Raw genomic sequence first — 18,045 nt, 5'->3', positions numbered from 1 at the left:
TCTGCAAATCTAAAATGCCCAGTACCTGCTACCCAACCCTGCTGTCCAGCAGGGCTTCACAATAGATGTGGCTGGAAATGCACACTAGACCCTGCTACTTCCCCCACTTCAAGAGGAGGATCAGGATACTTACTGACCTTCAGTGCAAGCCTGATTCAGAGATAGCCAGAGATAGGGTGGCAGAGGGCGGGCAAAAGGTATGAACTGGCACTAGAATGCAGATATGATGGGCCAGCAGCTGTTCCCTGCAACACTGCTCCATTCCTAAAGACAATCCTTAACAGGACAAAGTTAGATATGGTCTGGACAGAGGCAGCCCAATCTTCACTCAGCTCTGCAAGACTAAATAGGGACTCATGTCTAGGTCAAGATCTGGCCTTAGCAAAGGTAGCACAGATGCTATGAGATGAAGGGAGGGAAGGAAGCGAGAACGATTTACAGGGAGAGAGGACAAACAATGACAGCCACTCTAGTTACAGGGACAGGAAGGGATGTGTTATAGGGAAGGACAGGAAGCACAAAGTCAGAAGATTAAGTGAGTGGCAAGGGAAATTGAGACAACTAGGACACCAAGGAGAGGAAAGGCATTAATGGCACTTGGGGATGAGAAAAAGTGAAGGCCAAGCAGTGATAATAGGAGCATGAACAGAGAGCAATATGATGCAGCAAAGAGGCAAGGGAAATTGGTGGTAAGAGGGACAGCAGAGAACTGGAGAAGGGAAAACATCTGGACCGCAGGTGAGGAACAGCATAGGCACTAATGTTTTCTTCTGTTGAGCAGAGAAGAATCTGACAGGAGGACTGAGATCAGTAAAAAACAAAAGTCACATCTCTGACCGGGGGCAACACGTGTGACCAGGACACAGAAGCAGTGCTTTCCTTTCTTTTAGATAGCAGAAGCAGTTAATTGTTCTGCATGCATTACAGCAATTGCAGAACAGTGCATGCAGGTTTCAGTGCCACAGTGCTGGATGGGAGACACAGGGGAAGCTAGAGCTCAGAAAACAAACACCAAGAACTATTCTCTGCACATACTTTCTGCTCTTGATTGTTGCAGTAGTGAGAGAAAAACAAGCCTCTGAGATAGAGGTTTGAAGAAACAGGCGCCTGATACAAAAGGATGGATTAAGTGCTCCCTGTCTAAGCCCCTGGCCTTGACTATTGAAGCAGTCAGGTTCCTCAAAGAGGTGATAAAATGTAACACAACTTCCATCACTGCAGGTGGCAAGAAAATGAAAAAGAATGCTTCACTGACACTTAAACCTAAGCAAGGAGGAGAAAAAAAAACAACCCAAAACCAAACAAACACAAACAGAACCAAACCAAACAAACACAAACAGAACCAAACCAAACAAACACAAACAGAACCAAAACAAACAAACACCAAAACCACACACACACACAAAACAAAAAGATCTTTTGGTATAGGGAAGTTCTACTGGCTCACAGAACTGAAGCCTGAGGTTACACAAAAATGAGGTCCTTCAACCTTTATTTGCATATGGGCTACCAATGAAACAAAACCTGGGTCAAAAGGGATGACAGAAACTGAGAGACTCTGACCTATCTTTTGAAAACCCCAGAGATCAGTATTACTCAACGCACACAACTCCAGAGGCACAGAGGAAAAGGTCATTTTGGCAATTTTAATTCTCCCCCTTTATTATACAAAATACTTTACAATTAAAAAACATTTTCCCCAATAGAATCATATACAGATATTTATAATTAACAAGATCCAGTTGCAGACAAGATGGAAACTTCTGCACGAAGGAAAAACAATAAGAGATTATCAAGTGAAAATTAAGACTTCACCCCTTCCCCACTGTATTCTGGGAGGGGAGGTTACATTTTAGACTTTTATTCCTATCGCATTCCCTCAGGAATTAATTCTGGGATATGCTCCTATTCTGACAAGCTAAGGGCCTCCACCTGTGTCCCTAGCACAATACTCTACTCTCTGAAGGTTCATTAAGAGACACTGAGAAACTAGCATCTGGCTGTACCGTGAAGTTACTAGTACCCAGAAAAAGGGACTGCTGACCCCAGTTTTCCCTGGCAACCCACATATACACACATGCAAGCACATACATGGGGGAAGCATGCTCAAAACTCAGAATTTTCCACCCTTGCACCAAATGGCAATCCCACCCCACCAAAGCAACCTTCACTCAAGAGGCTTCCAGCAGGTAATCCCTGCAGAATGGTTACCAAAAGGTCTCATAGTCAAGCTGGGCATTACTGCAAATGCAGCCTGGCAGAAGGGCTGGATGGTGCTGTCTTCTCCACTTTGATCATCTGCCTACCAGCAGAGTGTCTGTCGGTCAGCCATGGAAGTAACACGAACCGCTCAGAGACGCTCAGGCCACAACAGACAGGTAGGGGAAGTTGCACACTTAGTGGAGGTCCTTGAAAAACTGTTTCCAATGATCGTCCCTACCACAGCGGAGATATGTGTGAACCCTAGTGAACACTTTCTCTCTAAGGAAGTTTGCTGCTGGGCTGAGCCAACCCTGCACTCACAGGGAAGCCCATCCCAGAATCACTGCTGGAGGCCAAATGCCTGAAGCAGTGTGGGAAGATCATGGGCATCAGCTGCCCCATACAAGTCACTCTGCCCCAGCATAGAGAGGGCCATGCGGAGGGTGCTCCAGATGTTGTCAGACATAGCGCCTTGCTGCCCCCGTGGACCTCTGCTCTTCTGCTGCATGTGCAAAGCCTCTAAGAAGTGCTCCACAGCCTCACTGTCAATATGAGAACACACACAGGTTTACTGGATAATGTGGTACATCTCATACTCCCTCCCCCATTTACTTCTGAAGTACTTCCACTCCAAAAGTTTCCTCCTCTTCACAAGGTCCTGACTTACTCCAGAACCATTAACAATCCTCTTTCTCCCCTCTTAGCAGAAACTGAAGTCCAGATGGCCTCCACTCCAAGTGCATCTGCTTTATATTTTGTTCTCAGAGCAGAGTCTCCACATTCACTCTGCTCTTCTATGCCAAGGGAAGCCTACAGGCAACACATGGCACTGCCCCAGTCACCTATCAGTTTCCCCCATAAACACAGGCACACTCATGGGTCTCAGCAGATCTGCCCATCCTATGCTCACCGGTGAGCGCCTAAGTTGATGCAACTGATGCCCAAGTTGTAGCGAGAGCGGATATATCCTGGCTGGAGCTCCAGTGCCCGCCGATATGCAGCCACAGCTTCTTCACTCCGATTCCCATTGGCCAGGGTGGCACCAAGCTTGTTCCATAAAAGATGGTCCTGGAAGAGCAGGCCGAGGGAAAGGACTGAAATAAACTGGATCTTTTAAAGCTTCAAGCCAACCCTCCCTCCACCATGTGTCTGTCTTATTCTTCCACTCCAAAAACGTACCACCCATACAAGTAGCACCTCCACCCAAACCTTCACACCTCCAGGTATCTCCAGCAACCAGTCTACCCTTTCTTACATTGGGGCGCACACTGAGCGCAGCACTGAAGCAATCCACAGCCTTCTCGTACTCGCCACTAAGGTTGAAAAGGACACCCAGGCCACACTGAACATCAGGATCCACAGTCGAGGCATTGCTGCGCACGGCTGCTAAGAAAAGCTCTTTTACCTCCATGAACAGCGAGCTGGAAAAACACAGAAAAAGGATATCAGTGTACTGTAAAGAGAGCTGGCCTCGGGTTGCTACCTCTGCTCCTGCCTGAACCAGTCACAACCCTCCAAGAAGTCTTTCAGCTGAAGGCCCTAATTTGTCACCCTAACTCACTCAGACAGCAAGGAACCTAGGGCACGCTTGGAAGGCCCCAGGTTTGCTCCCGAGACACTCTCCTCCGGTTCCTTCTCCAGCAGGTGGGCATAGTCTGGTTTATGGCGTAACCAGTCCCGCAGGGTCTCACACGCCTGCTTCTGCAAGGACTCGTTAGTGAAGCTGACCGCTAAAGCCATAAGTGCTGTCAAGTTCCCAGGCTGCAGTTCCAAGCACCTGAAGGTCAAAGAAAAGTAAACACAGTACCCAGACACAGGAGGTAACATAATCAAGACAGAGTACACCATGCAAGCCATATGATCCTTGTGGCACTATGCACTAGACAAAGAGCCATGCACAGAAGCTCTTCTGCAACACTCACCGTCTAAGGGCACTGATTGCCAAAAGCTCCTGTTCATTCTCTGCTTGGGTGGTTCCCAAATATTGCCAGGCCTGGAGAAGATAGAGATACAGAAAGTCATACTTCTTCATATCCAGAGGAAAAGATCAGCCGATAAACCACAGACATGGATTAAATTCACCATATTATCCCACACATTTTTAGAGCGAGACCAAATATAGGCAAGTATACCCATTAGCCACATATAAGTTTCTTTCAGAAGACATAAATACTTTATGGCACATAGGTCCTAAAGGACAATAAAACTGGTGGTGTTACTGTGAAACGAAGTGAATGTCTACATGGAGATCTATCATAAAGCAACTGTTGGCAGTTTTATACTTTTAAGTCACAGCATCTCCATTTCTGTGGTCAAAATGCAAAGGAAGGAGGGAAAAGCAGATCTCATTTCCCTAGAGCAAAATGGCAAAGTGGCAGTGCTAATAATGAACCCCCCCCCAAGGCTGTATATACTTGTGCAGTGGTCCACTAGCAACTGATAATCTTGGGGAATTGACTGACAGATCTGAAAGTACAAGCGCTGTTATTTTACCCAATTTTCAATCATCCTCACACCAGTATATGAAAACCACTTCCATCTCCAGGCTGCTGACATAGGAAATACTTAAAGCACTAAACCGAAGTACCTGTTCACTTTATGTCGATAACCACACCCCTTGCTCAAAAACAGGCCAGATAGTTGGCAGGACTGTCAGCATGGAAGACCAGCATTTTGAACATAAATCACAAAATGCAGGATCAACTGTTTCAAGAAAATTGTTTCATTAGCAAAGACCCAGACACACTGCACAAGCCACCACAAGCAAGAGGCAATCCGGTGCCTCAAATCTCTAATGCCTCACCATATAGCTAGCTGCAACTCAAGAAGAGCTGACCCATGATAACTACATAGTGTTCTCCAGTTAGAAGTCTGTATTCCCAGAATCCAAGGACCTCTGTTCCAAGAGGTCACCCTCATCAACACCTCAGGAATAACAAATTAGGTATTTCCAATAATATACAATTAGCAAGGCTTGAATCAGACACATTTAGAATTCAGCATGCCCACCCCTTAAGATTCTTCTTCCCCAGGCTGAACAAACCCAGTTCCCTCAGCCTTTCCTCTTCCACCATGTATTCCAGTTCCTGAATGCCTTACTGATTTCCACTGGACTTGTTCTGTTCCTGGGTACTTAAGGCAAGCACTCCAGAAACGGACAACATGAGTGTATCTGTATTCTCCCTCCTGCAAATATCCACATCCTCTACCTCCGGAGAAAGGCATACAGACTATTCCATTTCACAGTTCATCCCACAGAAGCTGAAGTGCTTTATGGAAATAAGTATTCAACGAAGTAGAAGCTGAAAATCTGTCTTCAGTATAAAAATAATTCTCTAACCCACAGCTTCAAACAAAAACTGTGAAGACACCCAAGCCATCTCTATCTACCACTTGAGTTCCATGTTCTCCTGGCATCTAGACAGAAGACCTAACCAGGACCCTCAGTCTAACAAGCTGCTCAGAATTAGTCCTTAATACAGATACTGAAAGCAGTTATCATCTACCATAATCATCTCCAAACTTGCAATGCCAATAGACTTCCACAGAAGCAACTTAAGAGATAAGAACTCCTTGTCTTGGCTTCCTGCATAGTCTCACATGCTCCAAAGCTTTTACACAGCTTTGGTCCAGTGCCTCTACACTTTTTGTAACTGACCTTAGTCATAAACCTTCTTGCTCACACTCCTCCTGGGGATTTACATACATCAGCTACATACTCAGAGCCACAGAAAATCTAGATGTTTTCATACACTCTGCACAGTTAACACTGAAGTGAGTTTTCTAAACACACCGTAACATCTCACAAACAAAGGATCTGAGTAGCAAGACACCTGGCCAAGGCCTGTTATCTCTGCTCTTCACTCACCTCCATATGATCCGGCTTCTGTTGCACTGCAGCTTCGAAGAGCAAGACAGCATTGGGGAGGTCACCTTCCTGCAAGCACTTCCGCCCCTCTTCAAATGCATCTGGGTGATCTCTCATGGGATTATCTTCCTCAAACTGGTAACCCTAACAGGGAAGGCAGACAGGGGTTCATGCTAGGAGACAGGCTTAGGGAGAAAAGCACTCTCTACAGTTTAGTATAGTCTAGTCTTGCTCAAACTGCAGACCAGCCAGTACCTTGTCCCTCTGCTAGTTTGTAGCAGATCAGAGAACAATGGCACTTCTTCCTGCCTGCTCAGTGCTGAAAAATTCCCCCAAACCAGACAGGGAATAAGTTGCAACAGAGACTAAACGTATGGGGTGGGTCCTCCCAGCTTGGGCTGGGATGAAAACACTTGCACTCATTCCAAGGAGTACCAGCATCAATTGGTATTTGGTGTTGCACAAGAACTAGACAACATCTACAGACAAGCACAAGTGAAAACGTATTTGCTTAACCCCTGACTGGTCTGGGATGAAGTTGCAAGTGACAGTAAAAGATCCATGTAAAAAGGAATCCTAGCAGCATTTCAGGCCTGTGGAGCTCACCTGCAAGGCAGATATACTGCCAGTTTCCTCAAGGCAGCCCATCACAGTGCTAGGACTGAAAGATCCTGTTCTCTATTACCTTGTCATATGATGAGGAGCTGAGGTCTTCATAATCAGAGAGCCAGGGGTGAGCCTCTGCATCCCTCTTGGCCATCTCCTCCCACTCTGCCTGCAGTTTGTCCCAGAAGTCCACATCTGACTGAAGGGAGAAGAGAATGTGAATAGTGTAACCCAACCATAAACTGAGTTCAGTACAGACCCCAGAGAACACCCTCTTAAATGTTCCTAGCCCTCCTCACAGCATGCAAAGGAGAAAGGTAACCCTCAGCTGGTACCCCAGCCCAATTCCTCCATCAGCTTTACCTCCACAGCAGTCTTTGCCTGCTCAAATTCCGTATCAAGAGTTGACATGTTCCCAGATCGTGCAAACTGATCCACCCAGGCATCGGATGCCCCCTGGGAGTTTGGAAAGAGAAGTACACCTTTCTTTTTAGAATTTGGCAATGTCAGGGCACATTCCAAACCAGCAGGAGGGTCTGTGATGACCCCTCCTCCCCATCAGCAAGAACTGATGGCCTGTAAAGTGGAAGAGAGTTCATTTGGATATCCCTTTTCCCCCAGGTGCTATGGAAGAAACCTTACACTGCACAAATAGCTTCCCAACTTCTGGCTAGATTCTGCTAAGAAGAGCCCAGCAGCCCCTCCCTTGCCTCCCCCAGCCTAGTCATTAGTAGAGCACTGCTGAAAGTTGAACTTGCCATTCTCTATCACTCCCAGACTGCACAGTTGAAAAAAGCTTTCCTCCTTCAGAGCACATATGGCTGGGGCTCCTACCTGCTGCTGTATAAACTCAGCTGCCCATTGCTCTGCCTGATCTTGGTCTCTGTGGGTCACCTGATTAGCTTCAATCGATACCCTCCCATCTCCGATCTGGCAGACAAACTTTAGGAACTGTGGCAGAGAAATGAAACAAAGGTGGAGCTGGGCAGATGTTTTGTCAACAAGCCCTCCACCCATGCCCCTCTCCTTCACTAAGAGGACTTCTCTCTGCAAAGTGAGCACAAAAGGCCCAAAAAGGTGGAGGTCAAGACTTATGTGGCAGACATGGATAATATCTAGAGTGAATGGTAGGGATTCAGCTTCCAATAATCAGGGAAGAAATGGAATGCAGGACAAGAGACTTTATTTCTCTACTGTCTTCCCCCTTCCCAATTTCCCACACCCTTTACTCATGCTAGGTATCTGTCAACACCAGTGAGGGAATTTCTCACCTCAGAATTCTTAAGTTTTGGATCATCCACTTTAGAGAGGAAATCACTAACAGTTTTCTTAAGATCATCCTCAGGTTGATATTCCTCATACCTGTGTTCAGAGGCAGTAAAAGGGATTATCTTACAACAGACAACCATGGATTCTTTCACTTACAACAGTCTACACAATGGGCCAGACAACAGTATGGAGGGATACACCCCTTCCCTCACCCCGCAAAGTCTCTGGGGTTCTCTTCAGTGATTCAGTACTTTTATCCATCTGCAAAAAATTAAAATTGCTACTAGGTTAACTGACTGACAAAAACAGTAGCAAAATTAAACAATTACAGTGACAGCACAGTTCTGAAGAACAGTCTGGACTCCTTGGCAAGGATTCTATCAGACACTGCAAGTTTCAGCACTACCGAAACCAAGGTCACATATCTAGGAACAAAGAAAGTAGGTCATGCTCATGGAAGAGGAACAACATCTTGGAAATGCATCAGCTCCATAGAGGATTGAGGGCTCATAGCAAGCGCACAACTCAATGTGCTGTCTAGCTTACAGCAAGATAAGAGTAGTCCCAGGTGTTATCACTACACTCAGTCTTGGTGAAGTCTTTGGAACTGGTGGCAATAACATGTCCATATTTGCAGAAAAGTCTCAGAAAATGCAAGAGCCATGAGGAAGGAAAATCCAAAAATGCAAAGTCTCCTTGAAGGAAAAAAATCTAAGCAGCCCAAATTGCTTGCTTGTGCTTTGCTTCTTTAATTGAAAAGCTTGACTGTAGTCAGCAGGTACCTATACAGAGAAGATCCATAGCAGTAGACTGGTTCCTCAGTCTACAATACAAAAGTACATTAAAATAATGTCTAGAAGGCTGAATCTAGAAATATGCACAGGAAAGGCTGAATGTGGTTTGTTGGATAAGGAGAATAAAACGGTGAAAGTTTACAATTAGTAGAGTCTAGTCCTTAAGATCTCTAACTTTAAAAAAGCATCTTTTGTGGAAAAATGTTCTGCTCCTGAAATAGTTTTAAGGACCTTTACATTAGGCATGAGATTAAGTTAGCCTACATGATCACAATATCTCCTTGGAACTAGAAAATAGAAAAGCTAGGATCTCTTAAAAACTTCAGTCTCCAAGCATTGTTTCCCCCTTTCTCTGAAACCAAAGGCCTGAGTACATCAATCTAGGTTAAATGACTGAAAAGCATTCAGACCATAGCAGATTTTCTATCACACATCCAAACTTCACCCACCCAAGCAGCAATAACTAGCCTTGAGAAGACAGACTCACCATTTATTTGCCAAAGACTGGTCTTCTAAGTCGCCAAGCCACAGTTTCTCCTCTGACTGCTCTAGGTATTCTTCTGCCCACTTGGCAGGAGACACAGACAGTGGATCTGTGTAGGACATTAGGAAGAATGGGGAAAACAGTAAAACAGGCAAATCATCATTCAGATTAGCTTCACATTTTGCTCCCTCCACTTTACACAGTTATCTAACATACAGAGAAGACCTCTTCAAAAAAATATCGTTTACACCTGTTTCTTCGTTTATTCTGATCTAAAAAAAACAAAATAATAATAATAATCAAGCTTTAGGTTCAGACTGTGTATTAATACATATGTCACTGTGGCACCCATAACCTTATGACTTTCTGCTTTAGTTCCTCAATACTTTCATCTGCTCCATGTAGGGTACAATGTAGGTCAAGAAAATCAGCAATGCATTACAAGTCTCTGTCAAAAGCACAGCCAACAAAACACTAGGTTTTCTCAGAACATTCACGAAAACCTTTGTAAATGCTGATTTATATCCCCAGAAGTTTAAAGAGTGAAGGTCAAAGGATGAGACTACCTGGTTCTCTACAGTGGCCACTCCTGAAGAAGGGAATAGCATCTACTTAAATCTTACTCATAACTTCCAGATTAGGTCATGGATGACAACAGGACTCCATTCCAGCCCCAGCTCTATACACAATGCAGGATGGCTTTTCAGAGAAACTACTGGCTTGCTTGAAATGAAGAGCTTAACCTTTAGGCCAGAAACATTGACTTTGCACATTTCCAACATGCAACATCCCTCTACCTCCATGAAATGGACAAAAAGTATTTCACCAAAGCACACTAAGTAATATTCACATTTGTACCAAAGGCAAATATAGCCTTAAGAGAGGGAATTACAGAACATGTAAGCAAGAAGCAGTACTAGGCCATCTCCAGAATTTGCATGATTTGAATCATAATAACTCGTATAAAAACAGTTTGAATAGCCTGCTTCTCCTAAGTTCTCCAAGTAACCCAAGCTAAAAACAAAAGACCCTTACACCTGAATAAAAGCTACCACACCACATTGTTCACAATTTGGCTAAGCCATCACACAGCAGCCTCACCCACCTCCAGCTACACTAAATACTGACCGCTGGGTCAAAAGCATTACTCCAATTTCGCATTCAGTAACATTCCATTATACACAGGCATGTGACTGGGTAACATCTTGACTGTAATTCCAAAATGGACCCTTCACCTGTCACTTCAGCAATGAACTCCTGTGACCAGTCAGCCTCATTGTAATCTGAAGAGACATCACCAGCACTATCTGCTGCAGCCAAGAACTCCTGGGTCCAGTTTTCAGACAGTGCCAGGGCTGCCACACCTGGAGCTACAAGAAGAAAAAAAATAAGTGAGTATTGGAGCACTCAAAGGCATCATTTAAGTGTTCCGGGCCAGCCCTCATCCTGTCTGGTCTTTCTCCTTGTTAGAAAAAAAGCACAGAAAGATTCCACTTGGAAGGAATCTCTGGAGGTTGCTACTGTTGTCACAGCAGGTCAACACTAAAGCTAGAGATCAGTTTGCTCATGGAATTCATTAGGTAACTTCTGAACTTGTCCAAGGCTAGCAATTACCCAGCCTCCCCAGGCACCTGTTCCAGTACTGAACCACCCTCAAAGGGAAGAAATGTTTCCTTACTTCTAGTCAGTACCCCTTTCTGCAAGTTGTGTCCATTGCACCTCATCCTTTTGCTGTGTATGATTGTGAAGATCCTGGCTGTGACTGCTGAAGAAAGCTACTAGACACTCCATCCCACACACACACACACACACCCGCCCCGCCAAGATTCCTCTTCACCAGGCTGAACAAAGCCATTTCCCTCAGCCTTTCCTCTTACACCATGTATTCCTGTCCCTGACACCTTACTGATTTTCACTGGACTTGTTCCAGTATGTCAGCGTACTGGAAAGCCCAAATCTGGTAAACAATACTCCAGATACAATCTCATAAGTGCTGAATAGATTGGAACCACACTGCTAGGAGCTCCATCATAACTCCAAGATCTTTTCCAGCTCTCCACCTCCCCTAGTTTCCCTCACCTCGCTGAGGGGCCTGTCGGAAGCTCGACTGTTCAATCTCTTGCATCTCAGCCAACAGGTCATCCATCTTAAATGTCTGGGGTGCATGGGACAGTAAAGGTGCATTCTGCTCTTGCAGGAACTCTCCAACCAGCTGACATAAAAGGATTACAAACATAGCAATGAAGATGGAATAGGCAAAGCCACAGAGCATGGGAAAAACAAGTGGGCTTGTCAGAAGGAAATATTAATATCAGATAAGGGGAAAAATAGCAAACAGTGTTGATGAGAAAAGTAGTAAGGAGATGCATCAATCTAGTCTTACCTCATCTTCAGTGGCTGCTCCCAGTGGTTTGGATACCTACAAGGAATAGTGGGCAATTACCCCAACAGCTTTGACTCCATACCCCTCTCCACACACACCCTGTGACCCACTCAGTTTACACCTTTCTTTTCCTCAAGTTTCTTTTCCTGTCAGCATTTTCTTGCAGTAGCTGCCTGCTTATGTGGAAGCTAAAGGAGCAGGAATAAGTTGAGTGATACTGTCCAACTCCCCATGCCACCACTTTTTGGGTTAGGGTCTGTGACAGTAAAGAATACAGCTCACCACAGCCACCAGCATAGTCTGAGTGCCCATAAATGCAGCTTCCACAAACAGGCCCTCACCTCACAATGCTGCAAGACAAATCGGGTAACCCTGTTATCCCTTTCCCCATAAAAAAAGGGAACACTGCACTTATCTGCACCCACAGACCCCTCATACTGCTCACCCCACACCCTTCTTCAGCCGGTGCACCCCTATCCCATGCTGACCCACCCAGACACGGGCAGGTCCCACATCCAGCCCCAGCTCCACAAGCAGAGCAACCAATGACACTCACAGCTGCAGGTCCCGGAGCCCCAGGGGGCCAGGCCACCGGGCCCTGAAGTCCTTCCTGCCGCAAGGCTTTGTCCTGGGTGAAGTGGCCGGCCAGTTTCATGAGCGGGTTGGAGCCCCCACATTCTGGTTCCACCAGCTCCCTCATGGCCATGGCGCCAGTCAGGGAGGAAGCCAAAGGCCGCCGGGCCTGCACCTGGCCCCAGGGCGGCACATACAGCGGGTGAACGCGACACGGAGTGACCTACTACCGGGAACGCGCGGTGCCGGGCCCCGACGCAACTGCCACCCACCAGCCCCCCCTCCCCTGCGGGCCCGGGAGCCTGCCGAGGGACACGAGACAACTCCAGTCATGCCGCCACAACGCCCGCTCACCCGCCGACTCCCAGAGCCGCCGAGCGTAGGCCGGGCAGGCACAACTACCGTAGTCAGGAAGAGCCTCCGCCTCCCGCAGCCCCGGCGAGCGGGACCCCATGGGCGGGGAGCGGGATCTCCCTGAGCTCCCTCCGCCCTCCCCCAGCCCTCCCGCCGCCGGCCCGGGAGAGGACACCCGTTCTGCGGGATGGCAAGGCCGCGGCCTCCCCAACGAGTCCCGCGCCCCCGCTGCTCCTCCCGGCAGCCGCCCGGACAGCAGGACCCCTGCCCTGCCCCGGCACTCCCCACCCCAGGCACGCAGAAGCGGGGGGCGAGAGGGGCTCAACAACTCCCCCACACCATACCTGGCACTACCGGAGCTCACCAGGCTCACGGTGTGGGGGGCGGGGCCGGCTCTTAAAGGGAGAGCCGCACCAGAGCGCCTTAAAGGGCCAGACTCCCTTAGGCTGCCAGCGCCCGAAGATCTGTCCCTGTCCGGCTTCGGCCCCAGCCCGGCCTCTCGGCTCCCTCCCGCGGCCCGTGGGGCAGCAATACGAGACATGTTGATGCAGCTGGAGCTGCGCCCGGGTGGCTTCAGCTCTTCAGGGTGCAGCTAGCGGGGCGGTACTGGCGCTTCTCCCTGGCACCGCCCGCTGCGCAGCCCTCTGCCCCTGATCGCTGCAGGGCCGCCGGTCTCTCTCTGCCCTTCTCCCGCAGCTCCTGGGCTGGTTCCCGAGCCCTGTGACCCCGCGCTGGCCTAGCACCGCTGGCGGAGAGGACGGGCACGCCAGCACTGGAGCAAAGCGGCGTGTGTATTGTGTGTGCATATACAGTCATTGTAAAGGCACGTGAAGAATGAGGGAGTCTTGTAGTAGTTGTGAATGGCCCACATGCACCTGGCTGATGGACGGCTACTTTAGTATTTGCTTTGGGATCGCTAAAATGTTGCAGCTGGTGGTAATGGGTTAAAAGTGCCTGCATTTAGCTGAAAAGTATGTGATAGCTGCAGATAAGCCATAGAAATGTCAACTCCTTCACAGTTTTCATCCTTCTACATGTGTGATTCCAAAGGAAGAGCAAGCCACCTGGAAAATTGGAGTTCATTTGTATATAGCCTGTAAGAGAATGGGAAAAGCAAAAAGAGGGGTTTGCATGAGGTGAACTGCCTCCTGTGACATTAGGGTACTAGAAATAAACTGGTTTTAGAATCAAATCCCATCTTCTCCTTTTCAAAAGGAATCTGTTCCTATGCAGGGTCCTTTCCAGACTTACCAGATACAGGTTATCTACCCAAAGGTGATGCCTAGTGCTGTTTAGACACTATTCTTTGGCAGTATGTCTTCTTTACTGCTCTCTTTACAGCTTTGAAACGAATATGACATCTACAGCACATTCTGTGCTAGCAAGTAGTATGGCTCAATAGGAGCAAATCATTAGAAGTCATAGAGTCAGTGCTGGAAATCCAACCTCCACTCCAAACATGTTTGGGGAATGTTACTTTGGATTATGTCTTCCCTGGTCCCATGGACTGCCCACCAATTAGAAGCTGATGTGCATGAGGTATGCTCATCTGTATAGCACACCTACTAGCTCAGCGCCACCTGAAAGATGTCTAGTTTGCACACCAAGACTGTTCTGCAATAAAAACCAAAGCCCAGCAAGCAGGGATCACTGGAAGATTCACTTTGAAACCTTCAGATATCCATTCAGGTACTGAAGTGGAATCACACTATATCTGGCAGGCAGCTGCCTTAAGATGGCAACACTGGAAAATACATTTACAGAACCATTCTTACACATGGAGACTGAGGCTACACATGCTTCGTAACACTGGCACAATACATTCCACTCTTCCAGATATCTGCCTTATGATATTGCTCCCTACTTGCCTGTAAATTGTAGTCATCCTGGGACTAGGAGTACACTAACCCAACCCTTCCACAATGAAGCCCCTGGAATGACAAACAAGATTAACCCACTATTACCAGATGCAATCCTGTATATACTCAGTGTGATAAGGGTAAGCAAGAGCACCTGAAGACAGAGAGAAAGGGAAGAAACTTTTTGACAGAATCCTGAATTATGTTCAAGCAGAACAGATGAACAGTGTGTTGTCCCCCCAAAAAACAGGGTTCTTTACTCTGTTTGCATAGAAAAGAGCCCAATTTAGCACACAGAGATGAGATATTGTATTCATTACAGAGTTGCACAAGTCTGGATGCTGGAATAAAGACAGCATTCCAGCAAGAAAAGTAAAAGGCATTATATACAAAATCTAATCACTATGTTCACACCCTAAAGAGCCAATTGGTTAGACATTTGCATATTGCATTACATAATCCTTTTAGCATATAATGAGCAACATTCAGCTGAAGGACACTTTACCCAAAAGTCCTGTGATATGTGTTAAATCAAGATGCAACTAATTGAGCGGGCTTCAAAAGGTCTAGAGCTGTAAGGTCAGTAGTGTCTGTAGTTTGTGATTAGGTTTTGCAAGACACTCTTTGTTATACGAGCACACTGACCTAAAACTGAAAGGATTTCTATATCTTTAGGCTGGCAATTGCAGACAGGATTCATCCTTTTAAGTGATGACAACAAATGCTGCTCCTAGGAAAAACAATAGTCTGCACAGATACATGGAGAAGTGGAGTGTAGGCATTGAGATAAGGCATGGGCAGAAATCCAAAAGCCATCAGAGACTGAGCAGTGAAGAGGTCAAGATGAAGCAGTTTTGATGTATAAACATTTGTATCAGGGTCTTGGCTTATGCTTATGCTCATGACACCAATCTATGATACCAGTCCAGCCTGCCCTACTGGTTCAGGACAGGGACTCTGAAAGGCAGCTGGGTAAAAAAGTCCCCACAGCCTCCCTTCTTTAATCTGAGCAGCAAGAATAGGCACCATGGGGAACACACCCAGGGTCATCACTGCTGCCTTCAGGGACAAGACACACTAAAGAAAAAAGGCATTATCTCTTCTCTTCCCCTCTTCTCCTGAGAAGACAGATTCTTTTCCCTGGCTCTTGACTGCCTTCAGGCTCACCATAACTCTTGCAAAACAGCAGTCATAATTGCAACAGTTCCAACACTAGGCAATCCTTTGATCTACTGAAAATGTCATAGTATCATTTTCACCAGTCTGAACACAGCCTGTACGAAGCTTTCAGAAAGCATCTTCCATGGCTCAGTCACAATTTGCCATTGCCTATGAGTACCATGGGTACTGTACCACCTGAAGGTACAGAAGGGGACCTCGCAGAGTGAGACCTTCTAGGTCTTTGACCCAGAGCAAAGGAAACAGAAGGAAAAGCTGGATGGCCCCCTTTATCCCTTACAGTCCCAAAAGACTCTGATTCAACTAAAGGAATCAGAAGTGGTAGCGGTGGCAGAGCATCCAGGACAGCCACAGCAATAGCTATCGGTAGATAAGTATTCGTCACGGATACTGTGACTTATCCGGATAAGTCACGGATATTTCTGTTTGCAGGTAGAAAGCAAAGGGTCTAATCTAAAGGCAGCAGGAAAAGGAGAAAAGTCAATGGACCATTGCATGCAAAGTGCAAATATTTTGGCAGTAAGAAGTGAAACATAAGGGAGCCTCAATAACTCTTGGAGGGTTAAGAAAAGCAAATTGTAAAAGGCTAACCTAAGCTCTGCATCCTTCAGCCAGTCTGAGTTTCATGGTAGCCAAGTACCCTGCTGAAGGTCTTGGGCCTGATGGGGATCAGCGACAAAATGGAGGTCTCTGCCAAGCTATTCCCCATCCTAACTTTGTGAAATTCATTATTTCTTTCCAAGTGCAGAAGTGCATGCATGCTTTTATTAAATGGTGTTCTACCCTTTCAGGCCATTTCTCTCATTGATCAAGACCATTTGAATACTAACTTTGTCTTCCAAACACATTGCAACCCCTTTCAGTTTAGTGTTATCTACAAATTTAATAGGCACACTTTCTAGTCTACTGTATAAATCACTGAAGAAACTTTTAATACCACACTGAGAACAGATCTCTGCAGGTCTCCTTCTTGATGATTTTCTCCAGATAGACATGGAATACCAATCTTAGAATTTTCTGATCAGTATCAGACTCTGCTCACAGTGATTTCAGTAGATCCAGTTTCCCATGCTTCCTAGGTTGTTTGTAAGACTGTCAGATGAAACAGAATAAAAATCCTTACCGAAGTCAAAATATATAATATCTATTGATACATCCTTATCCACAAGGCCTGTTAGTCTACTATGAAAGATTGGTTTTACTTGATTTTTTTTTTTTTTTGGCAAATTAAAAGTTAGAGTTGTCTACTTAATGTTTATTTGTTCCAGTTATCACAGGGGGAGGCAATAAAGTAACACTGGCTAGCCAGTAATTCCTGATATAGTCTTTTTAAACAGCCAATATATTTGGCCTTTTCTAGCCTTCTGAACCTCTACATTCTCTAGAGATCTCGAAGATAACAGCCGATTGGTCTGGCATTTCTTCAGCCAGTTCTCCAGCCATCACAGGATTAATTTAGTCAAGCCTAACTGGTCTGAAACCGTTGACTCTGCCTAAGTGCTTAGAAATCTAGAATGACTTTTTGCCCACATGTCATTTGTGCTATTTAAGGTACTCATCTAGCCGAAATTACAGTGAAGACAAGTGAAAAATACTTGCAACTTCTTGGTATCTTTGATCGATTTTTCCATTTCACAGACCAGAAGGCCAATCTTTTTACTAGTGTTCTCATCACTGCCCATGTAGTGACATGAACTATTGATAGTTCTTTTCTTCTCCACCATAGATAATTATTCATTTCCTCTTTGAAGTATCTTTGTAGGTGCCTGAAGTAATTTGCCATGTTTCCCTCAATTCCTTCTTCTCTAGGCTACACAATGCAATTTTTTCAGTCCTCCTGCTTGGATGGCCCAGGTGAGTTGTACCCCTCTGTGGGTTCACTTTCCCAGATTTGCCTATTTTGTAGAAGCATTACAAGTTTTTATTAAACCAGTCTGTTTAAGTCCAGCATAAGGAGACTTGGTGACTGCTCAGGTTTTTTGTTACATGCGCTTTTTTTGTTATTTGCCAGTTGTTGCAGCTTTGCTCACTAGACACTCAGTCTTGTGTCACTCAGTGCTGTGAGTACAGAAGTCGCAGGAATAGAGCTGATCTGACAGCTTATTTCATCTGACCTACAGACTATCCTTGTACCCATACAAACTGAGACAATGTGTGCCTTTTTGGCAATAGCGTGATGTTGATGTATGTTCTGCTTTTTTCCAAGGAAGATGATATTCTGTGAACTGTGACACCATCTGAAACTTTTCATTTGCAAAAGCAACGAAGGATCTTTTGGGCCTGTATATTCCCCGTCCTTGACATACTGATCCTCCAAACTTCAAAATCATGTGTTTATTTTGTTCAGAGTTTTTTGTGGTTTTTGGTTTGGTATGGGTTTTGGGGTTGGTTTGTTTGTTTGTTTGTGTTGTTGGCTTTTTTTTTGGGGGGGTGTCTTTTGGTTAGTTGGTTTTGTTGGGTTTTGTTTTTTGTCT

The 18,045-nt window shown here is 45.9% G+C and overlaps 1 protein-coding gene across 4 annotated transcripts; it reads right to left on the bottom strand.

Moving 5' to 3' along the window:
- Window positions 1-1,635: 1,635 nt before the first annotated feature.
- On the bottom strand, window positions 1,636-13,263 carry PEX5 (peroxisomal biogenesis factor 5). 4 transcript variants are annotated; one of them, XM_005506299.3, is made up of 16 exons: window positions 12,878-13,263; window positions 12,163-12,354; window positions 11,607-11,642; window positions 11,303-11,435; window positions 10,459-10,593; window positions 9,227-9,332; window positions 7,948-8,038; window positions 7,511-7,627; window positions 7,040-7,132; window positions 6,756-6,875; window positions 6,071-6,214; window positions 4,125-4,195; window positions 3,764-3,979; window positions 3,458-3,623; window positions 3,113-3,270; window positions 1,636-2,744 (listed from the first exon to the last, which is right to left on the bottom strand). In XM_005506299.3, exons 2-16 carry the CDS (start codon window positions 12,310-12,312, stop codon window positions 2,543-2,545), a joined length of 1,938 nt encoding a protein of 645 aa, XP_005506356.1. In that variant the 5' UTR covers window positions 12,313-12,354; window positions 12,878-13,263; the 3' UTR covers window positions 1,636-2,542. The 4 variants fall into 4 exon arrangements, with proteins under 4 accessions (XP_005506356.1, XP_064884402.1, XP_005506357.1 ...); XM_065028330.1 differs by lacking the exon at window positions 12,878-13,263 and adding an exon at window positions 12,534-12,637; XM_005506300.3 differs by lacking the exon at window positions 7,511-7,627 and having other exon boundaries at window positions 12,878-13,034.
- Between the last annotated feature and the right edge of the window lie 4,782 nt (window positions 13,264-18,045).

The sequence above is a fragment of the Columba livia genome, chromosome 1, assembly GCF_036013475.1.
Source record: "Columba livia isolate bColLiv1 breed racing homer chromosome 1, bColLiv1.pat.W.v2, whole genome shotgun sequence".
NCBI classification, from domain to species: Eukaryota; Metazoa; Chordata; class Aves; order Columbiformes; family Columbidae; genus Columba; species Columba livia.
Note: the sequence above shows the minus strand (reverse complement) of the source record. Positions and strands in the feature narration are given on the sequence as shown.